Here is a 20,633-nt window from a genome sequence, read left to right on the forward strand (position 1 = left end):
AATAACACAGGGAACGTCCTTGTCCTTGTATCTTGATAAAACTTCACAGGTACAGGTGTTCCCAGCAGTGGACTTGCTGTCTCAAAGGGTGCATGCATTTTTTTGTGCGTGCCTTTTCTTCTTTTTTTTTTCACTTGTCGTCATTTAATGAATCTCCCACCATGTGGCTTCAAGCTACCAGGACACAAGCCCCACCCACACCCTTAATCTTCTCAGCTCTTCTGCTGAAGAATTTGGCCTTCACGATGACAGCCTGCTTTGGGAGCTTTCCCTTCCCCAGAACTTTGTAGTAGCCTGATGGCACCACATCAGTGATAGGAGCAGCTCCAGTCTTGCTCTTGGCGGCATTTACCCGTGTCTGCTCACTGACCAAGGTCCACAATTTATCAAGGTTGACACTTGGGCAGAAGCTCTGGTCCCTCTTTAAGTGGTAATGCCTCATACCAACTTTCCCAAAGTATCCTGGGTGATATTTGTCGAAGTTGATCCTGTGGTGATGCATGCCACCAGCATTACCGTGGCCTCCCGGGTGCTTCCGGTGTTTGCCGATGCGGCCGTGGCTGTGGCTCACGTGGCCCTAAGTTTCCGGGTCTTCCTTATTCTGGATGGCATGTCGGCGGCCAAGACCAAAGAGCTGTGCATGCCTTTTCCATTTTGATAGACACTCGAAATGATCATACAGTTTGTACTTGGGGAAATATTCTTTTAAATACAGATTTTCTAGGCCCCATCCCAGACCTACTAAATTTACAATTTCTGGGGGTGGTATCTGAGAATCTCTGCTTAGTGAAATGCAACTTTCAAGGTTCTGATGCAACTGGTTCTCTGACCACTGCTAGAAGAAGAGAGAGAATCTGCCCAAACCCTGAGGGTTGATGGTCGTATGCTGTGGTCATAGATGCACACCAGAGGTGAAGCTGCGAGGAGGGACCCTGGGGCAATTGACCGAAGCTGTGTGCACATTCTTCGTGCTGCTGCTCAGAGGCCATTTTGCAGGAGAGCAGTCTTTGAACTCTTGCCTTGTTTGACTCCCCTGACAGAAACCACATGAAGTGGGTCTTGGAGCTGTTTCTTCAGCTCCTTTTCACTCTATGGCAGGTTAGCACTAAGTGGTATCTGTCAGACTTAACCCCAGTTCTGCCTGGTTTTCGTACCCAAAGAGTCCTTTTGCCTCAGCAAACCCAAACTTTTCCAAATCAGGTTGACTTAGAAATCCTGGTCCTAGGGACCCTGCTGAAAACTGCCTGGGGAGTGAGAGGCAGCAAGCAGCCAGTCAGCATCCGCCCACCTGCCTGTGGAAGGGTTGTGTTAACACTCCAGAATCCTCCATTGAAGGATAGGGTCAGGGTTGTTTTGGTTTTGTTTTGTTTTGTTTTAAGTCAGTATTCTCTAGCTACAAGCTAATGTACATTAAGCTTTTTTTTCTTCTGTGACCTGGGAAGTCCTTTGTTCCTGGGCAGAGACCCGGTGCATTTCAGGGAGAAGTTGCTGGAGCTCTCGGGCTCCTGTTGAAATCTTAACAGACTTGGTTGCAGTCACCATGTCATTTGGCTCTCCTCCCTGTTAGAAAGTTTAATCTTTAGTTCCAGAAAAACTTAGGCCATTGAACTCTTTACAGATAGAGCTGCGCTTGTTAGGAGACTTTGTTCGTATTAAGCTTTTCACGCAAGCAGGACTCTCAGTCGGCGTTGGCCGAGGCAAGGTTGGTGTCTCTTGGTGCAGCAGGAACTGCCTGTTGCCTCTGATCAGGATGAGGTGCTAAATGTAGTTCGGGCTGGGCCTGGGCGGTGGTAGTTGGGATGGGAACAGTGGCTTGATTTTACTTAGCTGTTCGATCAGTGGGTTTTGTTTTTGTTGTTAGAATATATGCTTTTCTGAGGTTTGTATGTACTAACCATCGCCCTTCCCCACGTCACAGAATGTCACATTAAAGCCCAGGCAAATTCTACTCTTTCTGTTCATCTGTGTAGGGAACTCTCAACTTTGGTGGGATCAGGGTGGGCAACGGACCGACAGAGGAGGATGCTGAGATTATTCAGCATGACCAGCTCTCCACCCATTCAGAGGACGCAGAGGAGGTAAGATCAGTGGTGCGGGCTTCCTCTCCTCCCACCTCGGGTCAGCCCTAGTCTCGTGTCCCTAAGTGGCCTCACTCCTGTCCGCTCCTTGAAAAACTGAAAAGACTAATACTGAGGATCGGCTTGCTTTCTGGACCTCTTAGGGCACTACAGCTTTTTCCAGTGGTCCCTGCTCTGAACTCCAGGTGTTGCCTGCAGAGCCCGCAGCAGTTTTGTTCTGTTGTCCGGCTTCCTGAGTTCCAAGCGGCCCACAGTACCCTGCACGCAGATCTCAGTTATTGACTGCTCCCCTCGGGGCCGAGGCAGAGCCGGCCCCAGCGCCCCAGCTCTTACTACCAGAAACCCAGGCCACTTACGGCAGCTCCTTCATCCCCTGCCCCTCCCCAGAATGGTTCCCGTTGGAACTTTAATCACTGGGACTTTTGAAGTCCTGTTCCACTAATGTGCTCTTGTTGCAGACATTTTATTGAGCCTTTTAAAAATGTGACTTGCCTACTTTTTAGCCAAGTTTAGTCTAGTTTAGCCAAGCTAGACTTTTCCTTAAACCACCATTGGATTTTTTAAAATCCAATCTCCTTGCCTGACCGTTGGTACCACAAAGCCTCTGAGCTGAACTTTTGAACCTCATCTATTCAGTATATTCTTTTTAAAACAAATAGAAAAGGAGTTGAGGACCCAGGGGACTGGACTTTGCAGTCTGACTGACCGCGTCTGCTATGTGTATGACTTTTAAAAAAAATTGCAAGGCTTGGGATGCCTTTCAAAAATTAAGTATCAACACTCTTGGTCCTGCTGACTTTGCTCTCCGTTTATGCTGAGGAGGCTTGCCTCCAATGTCAGACCATTTAACATTCACAGTCCCCACGCCCCCGCCCCCAAGAAGCAATCAGTAGCCTTGTGCTCATGACTTGTGACCTTGTGTGTGGCATGGCTTCCCACTAAGTGTAAATTTGTGTTTTCAAGCCTACCGAGGATGAAGTGGTAAGAAACAAGCTGGCTTTAGCTTCATGTTTATCTGGGGCTTCTCTTCCCATCCTTGTGATCACTCTGCTGTCCCTGCTGCATCCTGGGGCCACACGTGACACCCATGTATTCTGCATCTCACCGGCCATTTCTAACCAGTTTGTGAACCCGTGTTCTGAAAAAGCTCATCTCCATTAACTGCATCTCACGTCAGTCACCTCTGTCTTTGTTTCATTGACTTTGCTGATCTAATGCCTTGAGAATGGCTTTAAAGGAGCTGCAAGTAATGTCTGCACTGGCATTCTTGAAGTGACTCCCCTTGGGAGTTAAATCCCATTGGCCCCTGCCTTCCTCTCCTGTGTTGTTATGTATGGTCGCTCTGCCCCGGGAATAACTGTTTCCTCCCTGCTCCTCTGAGTGCTTATGGGAAAGCTCGCCCTTCCTCCCTGTCTGAGATGCAGCCGACCTCTTCCTGCTGCCCTCATCGGCTTGATGGTGCTTGGAGTGAGAATGCTGGACGTTCGCTTGGGGTCCGCTTTACCTCCACGTGACCCAGCCGGGAGGTAGACAGTTTTCAAAAGGAGGCTTTGCCTCTCAGATGCATCCCAGAAAAAACAATCCGTCTGTGTGAAAGGAGTTCATGTTATACCAGTCACACATAGAGGACAACAGAGAGTAGAAAGCAAATTGGCTAAATATTCTGGCCACAGCCAGAGTAGAAGGCCCTCTAGCTCAGCAGTAGTTCATTTAGCAATATACAAGCTTTGAACTGCGTTTCTAAAATAGGCCTTGCTGCACTGTTTGCACCTCCCCCCAAATTTCTCTCTAAAATACCCAGACCTGTGAACCTTTCCCTTTCCTGGCTCTCCCGGCCCTCCCTCGGGGGCAGTGGGATGGGAATGGGAAAAAGCTTTGCTGTTCTGTGTGAAAGCAGGCAGTTGTCAGTCTTCCGGAAGGCCGGAGAGGCTCCTTTGCTGGCATCTGGGAGCTTCTGCGTTCCTCTGGACCACTCACCTGTGCAGAGCCACAGGCTGAGCTGCCTGGAAGGTCCCTGTCAGCATAGTCCTCACGTGTAGCCACGTCCCAGGGGAGTTGACATCCAAACAAGATGGACTGGAATTCAGCCTCCCCAGTCTCTGGCCCCCCAGCTCCCTCAGAGGTTCAGTTTCCCACAGCGTCCTAAGTAGTGAGGACATTTTATCATCGTTAGGTACATACACAGTCTAGTTCTCTACAGCCAGGTTTCGATAGTTGTCTCAGTTACCTAAATACGTCACAGGTGGAAGCAGCAGTCCCTCTCCCTGGGGCATCAACAGTCCAGCTGCAAACCAGGGCCAGGCTCGTTGATTGGGAAATTTTTGAAGGCTGTAACCACTCAGTAGGGGTCAGTGGGACCTCTCCCCACTGTGTCATCTCTCTAGGTACATTCATCCAACCCATCCATTCATTCACCCTCCATGTGCCAAGCACTCTGTTTAGAGCTGCAGGAACTGAGAGAAGAAAAACAAGTCCTTGCCTTCAAGGAACTCCCAAATTTAGGACACAGTCTGTGATCAAGGTGTGCCCAGGATGCTGTGGGAGCACAGGAAGAGGGCACCTGACAAACACTGGGGTGGGGGTAGGGAAGAGGAGGCCTGGAAAGGGTTCCCTAAGGAGATTATTGCTGAGGTTAGTTTGGTCAAGCCGGCGTCTCTGTGGAGGGAGAGAGGGAGGGAATGCGGATGCATCAGTATGTATAGTTATCATGAAGATACAGAGGCCTGCGTCATCAAGGCGCATTTTGGGGATAAACAAGTATTCAGCTTGGCTGGAGCTCGGAGTCAGGAGTTGAGGGACTGGTGAGAAGTGAGGCTAGAGGTTGGCGGACACCAGCCGTAGTAGAGTGGGTAAGAAGGAGCGTCAGAGGGCAGTGAAGCTGGAAGTGACACAGCGCGTGCCATTGCTGAAATACCCTAGTGGCGGGTAGAGGGTGTATTGGGTGGGGGAGGGGCACAGTCTGAGAGGAGTCGGGAAGGAACTGGGAGGCCTGAAGGCATTTGCAGTGGAAGTTGGAAAGGAAGGGACCATTATGAGCTGAAGGAAGTAAAAGCTGCAGGCCCCAGTGCCTTCACGAATGTAGGCAGTGCGAGTGAGTGAAAAGTCAGGCTCGACTTCCAGGTTTGGGTGCCTGGGGCACTAGTAGTGACCCCCTGTTAGACATGGGACGAGGAGTAGAAGTAGGTCTTGGTGGGTCAGAGGAGAGCAATCCATGAGTTTAGTTTGGGTGGCGTCGAGTTTGAAGCACCTGTGCTGCAGCAGGAGGAGATGTGGCACAGCTGGTTGGAAACAGGCAACACGGAAATAGAGGTGTCCATTTGTAAGCCCCTCCCAGCGTGGCCGCTGAAGGCCCGCGTGGCAGTGCTACAGGAGAGACGTTAAGGGCTGAGGCAGGAACTCCAGCACTTGAGGAGGAACCAAGAAGGAGGCTGAGAAGGAGCATCCAGAGGTAGGAGGAGAGCCTTCTGAAGAGGGAGCAGGACAAGGCAGTAGTGGCGGACACCGCAGAGGCTCAGGTCACAGGATGCCTGTGAGACCTGGCTGGGAGGTAAGGGGAGCGCGCGAAGGAGGCGTGCGGAGCCGAGAGGGCGCAGGAGGTGAGGGGCAGGCGCGGTGCGGCAGCGGGGAGGTGGTAGAGAGTTAGACGGGGCGTCTGCGGCGGTTCCGGGTCAGTCGTAGCGGACTCACATGGGGCAGTGACAGACCTCTAGGCGCTTGCCTGGGTTTCTTGCTTCATTCTCGCCCCACTTAATATCTCCCCCCACTACGTAGATAAGAAAACTTACCCAAGGTTGCAAAGCAGGAAGTTGGGAATGGAGGAGAGGAAAAAGCGAGAGCAGTGCCTGGAAGGGAAGCTGTTCATGGGAGAAACTCAAGGTGGAATAAAAATGCTGCAAGGGGCTGGTTCTGAGGGAGCCCCGCACTCGCTTCTTTCTCAGAGCTCTTAGTTAAAGCCCTGTGCTCCTTGGAGCTGGGGGCCTGTCCTTCCTCAGAACGTGGGCTTTGGTGCGACGGCGAGCAGTGGTGGCAAAGAGCTCTTAACGGCGCGTTGGGGTTCCGGTGACTGTGATTACCCCTAGTTTTCAGGGTAACTAGGAGACTTGGAAGAGCCTGTTTCAGAAGAAAAGCCCAGAAATACTCTGGGTGTAGATAGTCAAAGGTGAGGGAAAATGAGGCAGAAGCCCAGAGATGGCGAGTTTGAGCTGGCCCCTCTCCCCACTGGCCATGCCTGTGAGGCCTGGGCCGTTAGCACCTTACCAGCCAGCCCTCCTCTCCTGGCCCCATGTGATTTCTCAAGACAGTTCTTTCTGGTATCTTTTGGGAATGAAGTCATGTGAGTCTGCAAAGAAACTGGTGAAAAATAGACTCTGACCTGTGGGCAGGGCAAGCTGGGGAGGCCCACTGGGCAGTGCTCCTGGAGTCTGGTCTGGACCACGTGGGGAGGGGCGGGGAGGCCCCAGGGAGGGGAATGGCCCACCTCCTGGCCTTCAGTGGCTGTGGCCCCACCCAGAAGAGTGAGGCCCGGAAACGTGCCTGCGGCTTCTCAAGCAGCCTGGCTTGGAGCAGCCCTAACAGGGAGCTCCCGGAAGCTCGCTCCAGCCCCTCTGCTTTATGCTGCAGATAATTTCTGATGTTGAGGCAAAAGCTGGAAGAAAGGGAGCGTGAGGAAAACAGAAACAACAATCCACGTTCTGTTTAGTCTTCATCATGCGTCCAAGTAGGAATTTGTAAAACTTTTGCTAAAACGTCCCTGTGTGATCTTTTCAGAAGTCTCAAAAGTAAAAGGAGGTTATCTTGCCGCCAAGGTGTTGTGAAAATAAGAAGTGGCTGCAGAGGTTTAGTCTTCAACAGGCGGTTTCCAGCCTGGTGGCCTGTCCCCTGACGTACGACCCGGGGAAGAGCCCTTCCTGCCCTCCTGGCTCATTCAGAGGAGAGTGCTCCGCTCTCAGGCACCGTGAGGTGGAAGTCAGCCAGAGCAGGTGCTCCCAGACCGCTCTTACCTCAACATGCAGCCACTCCGGAGCTGACAGCCTAGTGGGGAGAAAAAGCAGATGTGTTGAGAAGAGTCTCATTAAGATGTAGTTCATTAAAATGTGATGTATTGAGGGGCATGGGGTGTCCCAGTCGGGGGCTCAGCCAGGCAGGATTTCTGGGGACGGCACGGCTGAAATCCCCACCAGGAGTTCAGCACCGGGGGCTCCAGGCCCATGTAGCCGTTCGTGCCAGCGCTCAGAGCCCTGCACATGCCCCTCCCAGCCTTATATCTTCTCTCTGGTTTCCTCCCATGACAGTTTGATTTTGGGGACACCATGGTCCACCAGGCCATCCACACCATTGAGTACTGCCTGGGCTGCATCTCCAATACCGCCTCCTACCTGCGGCTCTGGGCCCTCAGCCTCGCTCATGCACGTGAGTGTATTTCTCTCAGGTCAAAAACTATGTTTCTCCCCTTCTCCGGGCACTCCCTCAGGTGGGGGCTTACAGAGAGTGGAAATTATGTAAAGCCTCTGGAATTACTGACTCCTGAATCCAGAGGATGAGGTACAGGTGGGAGGATCAGTGCTTTGGCCAGGTTAGCTGGTAAGGTCGCAGAAAGCCAGGGGGCAAGGAAGACTGCGATTGAGGGATGGCAGAGCAAAACGCAAGGCCTGCAGCACCCCTGGCCCAGCTGAACCGGATGTCATGTCTCTCCCCGTTCCGCAGAGCTGTCTGAGGTGCTTTGGACCATGGTGATCCACATCGGCCTAAGCGTGAAGAGCTTGGCGGGAGGTTTGGCGCTGTTCTTCATCTTTGCCGCCTTCGCCACCCTGACTGTGGCCATCCTCCTGATCATGGAGGGCCTCTCAGCCTTCCTCCATGCGCTGCGGTTACACTGGTGAGGGGCATCGCGGGGCCGAGGGTGGGGACGTGTCCTTAGCTGCACCGAGGGCAGTTTTACTCCTGTCCAGAATGCAGAGACACTAGGAAGTATCTGCTTTCACATCCTCATACCCAAGGACGTACTTGGTAGTGAGCCTCAGGAAATGTCCACAGAAGAGCACAGCTCACTTTCACAGCTGCCAGGGAGGATTCTCTGGTGAGTGTTGTCACAGTTGCTCTCCCTGTCTTCAGCCTTCTTCAGTGCTCTTGATTATGGCTTAAAAGATCTGCTGGGGTTTTTTGTTTGCTTGGGGGTTTTTCTCACTGGCATATAACTCTCTCCTGTCTTCAGAGCAATGAAAGCAGCTCTGGAATAGGTTCTACGTCCAGGAAAGTGCTAGAGCACACTGTGCCCTCATTTCGTCCCCCTTATTCTGTCATCGTGCCAGTGTCTTTGGGTAGGACCCCTGGCAGCTCTGTGTGAGTAGGGGGATTCTTGACTCCATAGCACGCTAGCTCAGTACACGGAAGCAGCTTCTTCTGAAGGGCAGGTTTCTTTAATGTCGTTTTTGGCTCTTAGTGGCTCTGCATGGAGATAGCTCAGTCCCAGGGAGTGGGAGATCTGGGGTCTGGTCTGGAATGTGACTCCATGACCTCAAAGTAAGGTTGCCAGGTTTAGCAAATAAAATTACAGAGCACCCAGTTACGTTTGGATTTCAGATAAACAGGGAATATTTTTTTACTGTATTTCCCGAATGTCCATGGGACATACTTATGCTAAAAACTGGGCATCCCGTACTTTATCTGGCTACCCTACCTCAAACCCTACATCTTCGCGTCTCCATTTCCCCCTTCACATTATGATTCTCCCTCTCTTTTGTGGTCCAGTGGCTCCGGAAGCTGTAGACCCTCTCCTCAGAGAAGCACCCCCCTCAGTGTGCACACACAGTTTTACCAGTTTAGGGGCTCACAAACTCACTGGCCCTACCTTAGGACTCCCTAGACGAGATGATCTGTGGTGTTAATGACCTCAAGGTCAGAAGAGGGCCGTGACTCTCTCTCTCCATCACTTCTTGAAACCTGAAGAAAACCAAAATCTGAACCTGAGAAACCTCTTCCCCACTCCCTTTATCTTTGATTTTTCTCCTGGCTTGGTTACAGCTGAGCCTGCTCAAAGATTCCGCCGTTTGTTGTTCTAAATTACAGAGGGGAACGTGAGGCATGTAAGGGTGAGCCGTGGCCGGGACTTAACTCTTCCCTCAAAAGCTCCCTTAGAAGAGTCCGTCCTGCTGCGTCAGTACACGGTGCTTTCGCAGGCCTGGCCCTCTCCTCCCGCCTCCCGTCCCCTCCCCGCCCAGCTGTTGTTTACTGGGAGCCAGGAGGCTGGCCACGCTACCGCTACCGGCTCTCAGCTTATCAGCGCACGCTCGCCCCAGCACACTTCCTACCACTCAGTGCGAGGGGACGTCTGTGCTGCCAGCCTGGGGTGACTCACTTTTTCTTGCCCTCTTGGCTTCCTTTTCTATTCCCTTCCCCGCCTCCTGAGCCCTGGGCTTGAGGGAACAGTTACCACGCCACCTTGACTCCAGCCCAAGTGGGGAGCCTGTTGCATCCTCCCTGGGTGTGTGGGAGCAGCCAAGGAGCTGGAACAGACCTGTGAGAGCAGTGAGCCAGGCACCACGGAGCACGGAGGGCCGCCTGGACTCAGGCCTGTTGTCCAGAATGAGCTGAGGCGGTTGGGAGGTCTTGCTTTGCTGCCTGCAGGATTACTTCTTCCTCAGGCTCACCTGCGGCCTTCGAGTGAAGGTGTCTTCCCACGTCCTCATGAACGAGCCCAAGGAAGTGACAAGTGGCGAGAGAGCAGGCTTCAGAATCGGGTGACCCGAGTTTAAATTCCAGCTCTGCCGGTGCTGGCTGGGTGACCCTGAGGAAAGCACTTACCTCTCTGAACCTCACTTGCTCTCATGTGAAAAGAGATGATAATGTCCACGTGACAAGGTTGCTGTGATTAAGTAGGAAATGATGCACAGACCAAGTGACTGCCGCGGTGCCTGGCACACCGTAAACCTGTGTTCAGTTGCAGCTGCGGCTGCCCTGCGGAGAGGGCTGTGGCCCCTGTAAAGATCTGCTTCCAGTCCGTTAGAGAGAAGGGGGACCCCAGGGGGATGCACGTGATACCACCTGAATGCCTCGCAGATGCAGTTTGCAAGGAGTAGGCTGGTCAGACATATTGTACTTGCAGGGTGGTGGGTGGTTGCTGTTGTTTGGTAGTGGAAATACTGGGTAGAAGAGAAAAAACAGTGAAAACTCCTCTGTGCAACTTTCAGAATCCCATCACTGGGGGCCTGTTTGGAGCATCTCCCCCACCACCAGAAAGGAGTGAATGAAATTGGTGCTCATGCACCCCCTCCTGGCCTAGTGTGGACATGCCTCGAGGATTCCTGGGCCTTAGTCCAGCAGGACTGCAGGAATTCCGAGTTGAGGCCATCCTCTTGGGGGTGGGAACAGCTGGGCCCACTGAAGATGGCTGCAGGGACATTGCTGCAATTTTTCCTGGCGTCCAGCCTGGGCACCTTCATACCTGTCACTTTACCCCTGGTGTTCAGCTGGGGTTTCTTGATTCTGATGTAAGGGCTGCCCCATTACACAAGTTCTGGGTCTCTTTGGTGGGGACAAGAAGAAAAACCTGTGATTTGAAAGCAAGGATAAACCACAGGTCTGAGGTTCATGTAGGGTCATGAGGAGGCAGGTGACATCTGGAAACAGCAGTGAGCGGGTTCACGCACCCGCCTGCTAATTCTGTCTCCTCCCGAGTTACGTCTGTCTCTTTTCCTCCCACCAGCTGTGTGTATTGTGCTCGGTCTTCTTGGCTACCATAATAAGATGTCTTTTCTTCCTCAGAAAAGGCAAAGGCAGGGGTATGATTTGTGGTTTTCACTGTGGACGCCGGACTGCTATTAGCAGAAAGACCGTCGCCCCATGGCCCGCCTTCACAGCAACCTCATCCCTTCCTAGCTAACGGATTCCACGTGAACACTCACAGACTGGGGGCTAAAGGGACAGATTTGGGGACCAGTTTGTTGTAAGGAATTCAGTGGCGCCACAGCAGGACCCCGCGGGGTGGCTGCCCAGGAGAACGAGAACACCTGAAGTGTGACCTCATGGCCCCGGCACTGCTCGGAGAGGGACAGAACCATCTTTCTAGAACTGCCTCCCCTCGGTCACATCCCCACAGGCAAGGGAGGAGGCCCAGGCTCTCCCCTTCATTCACTTGAGAAGACATGGTTTCTGTCGTGGGGCAGGATCGCCCTCTCTCTCTGGACTCCCAGTTAGTCCTTCTGGGCCACTGGGTTGCCTTTTCCAGGTGCGGGAGCTGGCGGGGGTGACAGAGAACCCCCTCTGACTGCCTGAGGCTCTCCTCACATCTGCTGAACCCTGAGATGTGTTTTAGTGGCCTGGGGCGTGGCGGGGTCCATGGAGGTGCCCCGAGCAGAGCCCCTCAAGGAGGAAGAACTTGCAGGGCAGCCAGCGGGGCCCCGCTGTGCCCCGGCCCAGAGAATTTCATGTTTATCCTTTCTCAGGAAGCACCCAGCTCCCTGGCTGGGAGGGAGGAGAGGGCGGGGTGACCAACAGGGAAACTGCTTTCCAGCTTTGCGCCGGGAGGGTAGGGTGAGCACGGCTGAGAAGGGAGGCGAAGTCAGGCTGACGCTGAGATACCCAAGATGTCCCTGGTGGGGGCCACCCTAAGTCCCTCACCTCGAGCAGCAGCTGGTGGGCAAGGTGGTGTCAGGTGGTGTGTCCGAGGGACCGCCCATCTGCTCACACAGCAGAACTTATGTGCCCCCATCCCAGGCGTGTGTCCCCTGATGCAGATGAGGCAGGCAGGATGATGCCAAGAGAAGGGTGGTGATCCCTCAGGCGTTTGAGAACGTCTGCAGCTTCTCCATTCACCCAGTCTGGAGTTAGAATTGTTTGTGTGATGAGCCAGCCAGAGGTCAGAGTTCCAGATACCTCACAGACCCCAAGGTGAGTTGCCCACCGTCTGGCTGTGCGCTGTTGAGCGGAGTGAAATACCACTGCCGTGTGCAGACACAGCGCGCCCAGCGTGAGCGGAGTGAAATACCACTGCCGTGTGCAGACACAGCGTGCCCAGCGTGAGCGGAGTGAAATACCACTGCCGTGTGCAGACACAGTGTGCCCAGCGTGGAGGACTCAGTCGTCACAGCAGCGGGCAAGGAAGCAGGAACCTGCCCCCATCCCCACCGCATTCCCCCGGAGGAGGCCTCAGGAGCTGGGACTCAGGGCTGAGTCCTATGACTGACTGCAGTTTGAAATACCCTCTCCTGGATCCCATTTACTCTGAGCGAGGCTTGGCCGAGACACTGATGGGAATCCTCCAGGGGCCGGGAGGCTTTGGGGGCCTTGGTGTGGCCCCCAGAATGTGGGGTCGGGGAGAAGGCTGCCTGTTCTTACACCCACACAGAAAATTCTGTTCCCCTCTTCTCCCCAGCGGGTGGAGCTGGCTGCTCTGCAGTCAGCTCCTCAGCCAGCGCCCCAGGGCTGAAGGGGCCTCTGAGGACATCTCGGGGCTACCAGCAGACAGTCCTCTTCCCACTCCCTTTTCACTGATTCCTCCCTTATCTCGGAGGGAGGCCGCCCTGGCTGAAGGCTGAGTGAGGGGCATGACGGTGGAGAGCGTCTTGGCGCCCTGCTGTGCAGTCACAGTCAACCCGCTGCCTGCGGCCTGCCCCAGGGATCTGGGGCCCCCAGAGTCACACAGCCCTGAGTGGAAACTATTCCTCAGGGCAACTCTCCTTGGCTTTCTTATCCTCTGAATCATGCATTTTTCTGCCCATATTTGGTGGTGATTTGGTTGCTGGGCAGACATCCAGGGCGAACTCGCAGCCTGGCTCTGCATACAGGCGTGTGCTCCTTCCTGCCCCCTCAGAGTTTGAAGGGCCCAGGGAGAGCATCGGGGATAGATGCTGGGCTGCCGGGGAAGGGAGCTAAAGCTGTTTTTCCTTTCAGTCCCCAAGAGAAGAATTCTTTCTTAGATGCTTTTGTAGTTGGAGGATGTTTTTGCCGTTGCTTTGAGAAGACTTCCCCTCCTAACTTCCCCCTTTCCTGGGAATTTCCTCCCCTAAGTCGAAAGCCTCCACCGTTCACTAGCAACCCTCCCTTCTCCTTCCTCCCCCTCCCCCCCCCCCCAAGAAGAGAAATAAACAAGAAAACAGTGGCGCCTGCCAGGGTTCCTTGCGCTGAGCTGGTGGCTACTCACAAGCTTCCCTTGGAGGCCCGCTGTGGGCCCTGACAGGAAGGGGGTGTTGGGGGGCTCTTCCGTCGTTAGGGGCTCAGGCCGGCTGAGCGTTTCTTGCACATGGCCCTCTGCAGAGAGTTTTGCATAAACACACTCTCCGCTGAGCAGGACGGAGCAGGAAGGGAAGCCAGACCAGCGCACTGGTGTGCACTCTTGCCGAGGGCAGGCCCTGGGCGTCACGAGTGGGAGGTTGTGTTAGGATTAGGGTTTTGTGTGCCATGAGCAGGCCAAGGTCTGGACTTTGTGGGCGGCAGGAGACTCGGGGAGCTTGGGGTTGGGTCATCTTTCTGGCCCAGCTGTGGAGTCCCAAAAGGTTTCTGTGGAATGATGAGTCTCTTCTTCTCTTTCTCCAGGGTGGAATTCCAGAATAAATTCTACAGCGGGACGGGTTTCAAGTTCCTACCCTTCTCCTTCGAGCACATCCGAGAAGGGAAGCTTGACGAATAAGCCCCTCAGGGGGGCTGTGCGCCCTCTGCCCTCCGCTCCCTCCACGGTGATTAGCTGTGCTCCGCTTGCCGTTGGTTGTGATCCCTGCCACCCTTCCCCCAGCCACCTGTGAGTCATTTAGATAGACCCAGCCCTTCCTGGGTCCCCCGCCACCTCCAGCTTTGTGTGTTGTAGTGCAGTGGTTTTTCTGGAGAGAAGCGGGCCCGAGCGGTCACTCAAACCCACTCCCACTGGGCACCCTCCTTGCCCTTCCAGCCTCTGTCCAGCCCTTCCTCTGCCCCCTGGTGGTGAAGCAGTTTGTGCATTTACACAGGAGCCCAGAGCGCTTGGAGGGAGCGCCTTCGCTGTCCGCACCCAGACTTTGAGCCCCTGCTCCTGCCACTCTCCTTCCTGGTTGGGGATGGGGTGCTCTTGAACACTCCCCACTCTTGGATTAGCAGGGGTGGGTCCAGGAAGGTGGTGTTTCTGTCCTCTGCCCACCCCCTCTGGTCTTCAGTGTGCTCGTTCATCAGGAATTCAGCTGGACCCAACTGTGCCAGCGTGCGTGCTTCTCCCTGGCAGCCCCAAGGGCCCCTGGATACCCTGCACCACCTTCCTGACCCCCACCCTGAACTCACACCCTTTCCTCCTCCTTCCCAGAATGCCCCTTTAGCACCCAGCATAACATACACAGCAGGGTGGACCCAAAGCAGAGGTCCTGGCTGGCTCCTCTGGTGGCTGCTTCTCGGGCCATGTGTGGGCCACAAGCACGCCCTCGGGGCAGAGGGTCCAAGTCCATGCTTTCCTGGTGCAGACCCGGAGACCTTTCCCCACCCCCAATCACGAGTCTTGAGTGCGGAACTGCAGTCGTCAGGGCTGGTTCTGCCTGCAGACCTGCCTTGCTCTGCCCACCGGCGCCCCTCCCCACTTCCACACCAACCCCAAGTGGAGCAGGTGGGTCCTGGGCAGGGAAAGTCAATGTCATTCACCATTTGCTGATTGGAGGCAGCTGGCAGGGCCGCCAGTGCGTGCAGTTGTGAGAGCTGCGTGGCCCTGCCCTGTCAGGGCTGGTGGGGAGCACCCCCAAAGGGCCACCGCCCCTGTCGCCCCCACGCCAGGACGTGGATCTTGGGGCCTTTTAATCATGCGTTGGCACAGCAGCCCTGGCCGCCTCAGCTAAATCGATCCCCGCGCCTTCAGTGGGCGAGAGGACCCCCTCAATTGTCCGGCCCCTTCCCACCCCACCCCTACCCCCTGCTTGTCTGGGAGCTTGCTTAGCGCTGCTCACTGGACCCTCCCAGGCTGGGCCGCCCGCCCCAGCTTCACCGCACAGTAGCCAGTGTGACCCAACCCAGCCCTTGTGCAGAGCCCCCTTCCGTCAGGTCCCTGTGGTTTACATGATGATCTTTGCTCTGTTTACGGCAGGGGTTTGAAGCAGAGTTCTTTATCAGGAACCCTGCCCAAGGCCCTTCTGTTCAGACATTCCCGTGGGGAATAAAGTGTGTTTGACTCTGTCAGGGAGGCTGCTTGTCTGCGTGCCTACAGCCCCTAGCCCCTGCGTCACTCGAGGCTCAGCCCTCCTGAGCCCACCTAGTATCCTTACACCTGCCACTTCCCTCTGCCAGCATTTCTGCTTTTTCCTCTGATCAAAGACCGCAGTTGCAGTGGCCCTGGCCAGGCATTTAGTTTGTGAAATTCTCACCTTATCTCAGGTTTCCCAAGGGCTTTCCCACTCCCTGAGCCCCACTCCCTGAGCCAAGGCAGCTTTTCAGACACTACCCATGTGGGGGAGGGGACATGGGGACCCATCTCCGTCCCACTTTCTGCACCACATATGCAAACAGCCAGGGGAAGCAGGGACCTGGACGTCTGCCCACCCTCCTCTCCCTGTTCTGTGAGCGTGCTCTCCAAGGCTCAGCAGCCTGGCTATTTTGAGCCCTGATTGCCTTTGGCCTTGGTGTAGGCGGAGGCTCAGAGTAGGGTTGGTTCCTGAGGGCAGCTGGAAAATTCGAGGTGCTGAGGCAGGCAGCCCAAGAGCTCAGCGGGCTGTCCTGGCAGGCGGGGTGGGCCAGGGCGGGCGCCTTCCCCCTCCTCACTGCCATGTAAGGTGACCACATTCTTTCTCAGCCCTCCCTCTCCATTCCTCCCTCTTGGGGCCTCCAGGGCAGGGGCTGCCCAGGAATGTTAACAGCAGGCTACCAACTGCTGCTCCAGGAGGGGCAGGAACACCCTGTTCATTCCATGCTCCTCAAACCCTCTCCTCCCTGACAGGCCACCCTCCCTGGAGCAGCCCTGGGTACAACACCCAGCATCCACTCCTCAAAAAGTTAAGGGTGGACATTCAGGTAAATGAGCCCTTTTAACCTCTTCTCTGTTACTGACTCAGATAGATAACTAGGAATCAATGGACTAGAATTGAGAGTTCAGAAACAAACCCTAACATGTATAGTCGACTGATTTTCCACACAGGGGCCAAGATAATTCACTGGGGAAAAAACAGTCTTCAACAGATGGTGTTAGTACAACCGGGTACCCACATGGAAACAAACAAATTTGGACTGCTATCCGCTATATACAAAAATTAACTCAAAATGGATCATAGACCTAAACATAAGAGAAGTCTTAGAGGAAATCATAGGAGTACATCTTCCTGACCCTGGCTTAGGCAGTGGTTTTTAGATATGATGTCAGAAGCATGAGTGATAAAAGAGAAGATAAAAGATAAGTTGGGTTTTAGCAAAATTAAAAACTTTTGTGCTTCGAAGGACAGGATCAAGACTCCCCTCACACTGGAAGAAAATATTTGCAAAGCATGTATCTAATAAGGAACTTGTATCTGGAATATATACAGAACTTTTACAACTCAGTAATAAAGACAAATGCCTCAACTTTTAAAAGGACAAAGGATTTGAACAGGCATTTCTCCAAAGAAAACACGAATAGCCAGTAAGTCCATGAAAAGGTATGCAGCATCATTAGTCATTAGGAAAATGCAAATCAAAACCACGAGGAGACACCACATCACACCCACTAAGAAGGGAATACTTTTAAAAAGACAATTACAAGTGTAGGGAATTCCCTGGTGGTGCAGTGGTTAAGAATCCACCTGCCAATGCAGGGGACATGGGTTTGAGCCCTGGTCCGGGAAGATCCCACATGCCACAGAGCAACAAAGCCCATGCACCACAACTACTGAGCCTGCCCTCTAGAGCCCACGAGGCACAACTACTGAGCCCGTGTGCCACAGCTACTGAAGCCCACACACCTAGAGCCCGTGCTCCACAACAAGAGAAGCCACCACAATGAGAAGCCCGTGCACCACAACCCGTGCACAGCAATGAAGACCCAACGCAGCCAAAGATAAATTAAAAAAAAAAAAAAATCACAAGTGTTGACAAGGATGTGAAGAAACTGGAACCCCCATCCACTGCTGGTGGGAATGTAAAATGGTGCAGCAGCTTTGGAAAGCAGCCTGGCAGTTTCTCAAAATGTTAAACGTAGGATTAACTTAGGACCCAGCAATTTGCCTTCTAGATATCTACTCAAGAAAAATGAAAAAATGTGCACACAAACTTGTGCACAAGTGTTCGTAGCGGCATTATTCATAATAGCCCTAAATGGAAACAACCCAAACGTTTATCAGCTGATGAGTGGGTAAACAAAAGGCAGTATATCCATACCATGGGTATTATTCTACAATAAAAAGGAATGATGTACTGATACACGCTGCAACAAGAATGGACCTCAGACACAAGGCCACATAATGTATAATTCCATTTATGTGAAATGTCTAGAATGGGCATATCTGTAGAGACAGAAAGCAGATGGGTGGTTGCCTAGGACCAGCTGCTGGATGGGGTTGGGGGCAGGGTTTCTTTTGGGGGATGATGAAACGTAAAATTAGATTATGGTGACAGTTGCACAACTCTGTGGCCATACTAAAGAATGATTGAGTTGTACACTTTAAACTGGTAAACTTTCTGGTATAGATCAATAAAATGGGGCTGGGGAGGGAGGACTAGGACCTGCCCGGGAAGAAATTCCCCCCTAGCCTGGATGAGAAGACCTGGGCCAGTGGGTCACTGGCTAAGCTGAGCTTCCAGGATCTAGGGCCTTGGGCTGCCTCCAGCCCAGCCAGCTAAAGATGGGACCAACTGGGAACTGAGCCCTGGAGGGTGTGGGAATTCCCAGGAGCCCTGGGGTGGGGGTGGGGAACAGGATGGCTCCATTGCTCCTATTTTTAAGACTCTTGGCCTTTACCCTGATCCCCTTCTGTGGAATCCCTGGACCCCAGGCATCTGCTTAGTGAATCTGTGCCCCCAACCAGCGAATGCTTCCCATCCTAGAACCAATGTGGAGAGGGTGACTTTGGGCCTGCTCAGTATTATAAAGATAGGGACAATTCCATCACCACCTTCTGAACTGCCCCCCCCTCCTGTCCTGTCCCTCACTGGGGACCTGGGCAGGACTGTGTCTCTTTCTACCCAGGAGCCCTGGGTGGAAAGGGCATTGGAGCTCCCCTCAGATCTGAGCCTGTTTGCCTGCCATTCCCTCTCCAGCCTACCCAAGGCAAGGCGTAGGCTGCTCCCTGGTGGCCAGACAGGGAAGGACTCATTCCTCCCCACAGGTAAGATGGGTGGGATCCTAGCAGGGCTGTGACAGGCAGGCAACTGGATTGGCAGGGCAGAGGGACAAGGGATCTGGAGGGATTCTGGGGTGCATAGACAGAGGGGAGGCTGGCAGGAACGAAAGAGATGAGATAGGAGCGGGGAGAAAAAGTAATAAAATGTATCACGTGGTAAAAGGATCAAACAGTACAAAAGGCCCTAATATAAAAGTGAGTCTTCGGCTCCAGCGTCCCAGTACCTTATCCAAAGCGAGCACTATTTACATAGCCTTAAACACACACACACACACACACACACACACACACACACACAAATGGGACGTACTTTTACCCAGTGATTTGACATCTCTTTCTTTTTCTTTTTTTAAAGAAGATGTTGGGGGTAGGAGTTTATTAATTAATTTATTTATTTTTGCTGTGTTGGGTCTTCGTTTCTGTGCGAGGGCTTTCTCTAGTTGTGGCAAGCGGGGGCCACTCTTCATCGCGGTGCGCGGGCCTCTCACTATCGCGGCCTCTCGTTGCGGAGCACAGGCTCCAGACGCGCAGGCTCAGTAGTTGTAGCTCACGGGTCTAGTTGCTCCGCGGCATGTGGGAACCTCCCAGACCAGGGCTCGAACCCATGTCCCCTGCGTTAGCAGGCAGATTATCAACCACTGTGCCACCAGGGAAGCCCCTGACATCTCTTTTCTAATAAACTCAATATTTAGCTGGTTTTTAAAAATATTTTTATTTATTTATTTAGGCTGCATTGGGTCTTAGTTGAGGCACATGGTATCTTCGTTGCGGCATGTTTAGTTGCGGCATGCAGGCTCTTAGTTGCAGCATGCGTGCAGGGTCTAGCTCCCTGACCAGGGATCGAACCTGGTCGAACTACCCTGCATTGGGAGAGCGGAGTCTCACCCACTGGACCACCAGGGAAGTCCTGGTTTGACCTTTTTTTTTTTTTTTTTGGTACGCGGGCCTCTCACTGCTGTGGCCTCTCCCGTTGCGGAGCACAGGCTCCGGACGCGCAGGCTCAGCGGCCATGGCTCACGGGCCCAGCCGCTCCGCGGCATGTGGGATCTTCCCGGACCGGGGCACGAACCCGCGTCCCCTGCATCGGCAGGCGGACTCTCAACCACTGCGCCACCAGGGAAGCCCCTGATTTGACATCTTTTTAAATTTTTTTTTTTTTTTTTGGCCGTGCGGCTTAGTGAGATCTTAGTCCCCCGAATTGAACCCCGGGCCCTCGGCAGTGAAAGCACTGAGTCTTAACCACTGGACTACCAGGGAATTCCCTGACCTCTTTTTAAAAAGTACACTTTGCAGAACATTCCGAATCAGCACCAACACATCTTCCTCACTTTTCTATTTTTTTTTAGCAAATGCTTGGTATTTCATCCTATTGATGCAACTTAATTTCTTCAACCAGCCCCCCTATTGTCCTCAAAGAGTTCCCAGCTTGGTGGGGAAGACGAGAAAGACAGTGTGACACACCTGGAGTAATCGGTGACACTCTTGCCAAGCATCCATGAGCTCAGGCTGTGAATGTGCTACCAACCCCCCGGGATGGTGTCCCCAACCTGCTGCCCCTGCCAGCATCCGTCTGCCATTCTGGATGAATCCAGACCCCACAGAGAGGCACCCTGAGCCTGACGGTGGACCTGCAGCCCAATTCCCCCAAGCAATGTGTTCCTTAAGATCCAAATTGCTGGTAAAACAGGTCCTGGGAGGAGGAGAGTCTGACAAATCTCGCCTGAAGCTAGAGGTGTTTGGAAGGGGGTGTTGGAGGGAGTGTAGAGAGGCCTGGGGGGCTACAAGCTATAGCTCCATGAGGACCCATCTCTCTGGGCAGGTCTAGGAGCTGCTCTCTGGGAAAAGCTGAGAGCCTTCTGATATTAGGAACTGGGTGGAACAGGGCTGCACCTCCTGAACTAGCTGCTTGCTGAGCTGGGAACAAGGCAGGGGGCACTGCAGCTTGAGTCTGCAGCTGGGGGCAGGGGGCAGAGGGGCAGAGCAAGCTCAGTGGACTCCCATGTTCTCTTTCAGTCCAGGCTCTGGATTTCCTGGATTGGCAACCCTCCTCTGACCCCTTCTCTGTCTCTAAGCAGCTGCACTCAGGCCTGACAACCTGGAAAAATCTACACCTGCCTCCAAAAGGACTCAGAATCCCTTTAGAAAGTTCAGTCTTTATAAAAGGGCCCACCACTCCTGGCCATCACACAGCCCCACTCAAACCCTCCCTGCTGGTAAGCAGACTGAAAAGTTGCATCTCTTGGGCGATAGTGGCAAAAACACTTATCTGAGAGTTAAGAGTTCCTGGTTCTAGTCCCAGACCTGCTGTCTT

The 20,633-nt window shown here is 53.5% G+C and overlaps 1 protein-coding gene and 1 pseudogene across 6 annotated transcripts in view; one reads left to right on the forward strand and one right to left on the reverse strand.

The window, feature by feature from the left end:
- Positions 1–15,197, forward strand: part of ATP6V0A1 (ATPase H+ transporting V0 subunit a1) — a 55,559-nt gene extending 40,362 nt beyond the window's left edge. For 2 of the 6 annotated variants that reach the window (XM_032615099.1, XM_032615102.1), the window contains exons 18-22: positions 1,971–2,078; positions 3,042–3,059; positions 7,370–7,487; positions 7,782–7,953; positions 13,608–15,197. In XM_032615099.1, coding sequence (XP_032470990.1) covers positions 1,971–2,078; positions 3,042–3,059; positions 7,370–7,487; positions 7,782–7,953; positions 13,608–13,701 — 510 coding nt within the window. In that variant the 3' untranslated portion in view covers positions 13,702–15,197. Of the gene's footprint in view, positions 1–1,970; positions 2,091–3,041; positions 3,060–7,369; positions 7,488–7,781; positions 7,954–13,607 lie in introns of all 6 variants that reach the window. The other 4 variants (XM_032615100.1, XM_032615103.1, XM_032615101.1 and 1 more) reach the window with 4 other exon arrangements.
- On the reverse strand, positions 119–612 carry LOC116744976 (annotated as a pseudogene).
- Positions 15,198–20,633: the final 5,436 nt, after the last annotated feature.

The sequence above is a fragment of the Phocoena sinus genome, chromosome 20 (genome assembly GCF_008692025.1).
Source record: "Phocoena sinus isolate mPhoSin1 chromosome 20, mPhoSin1.pri, whole genome shotgun sequence".
NCBI classification, from domain to species: domain Eukaryota; kingdom Metazoa; phylum Chordata; class Mammalia; order Artiodactyla; family Phocoenidae; genus Phocoena; species Phocoena sinus.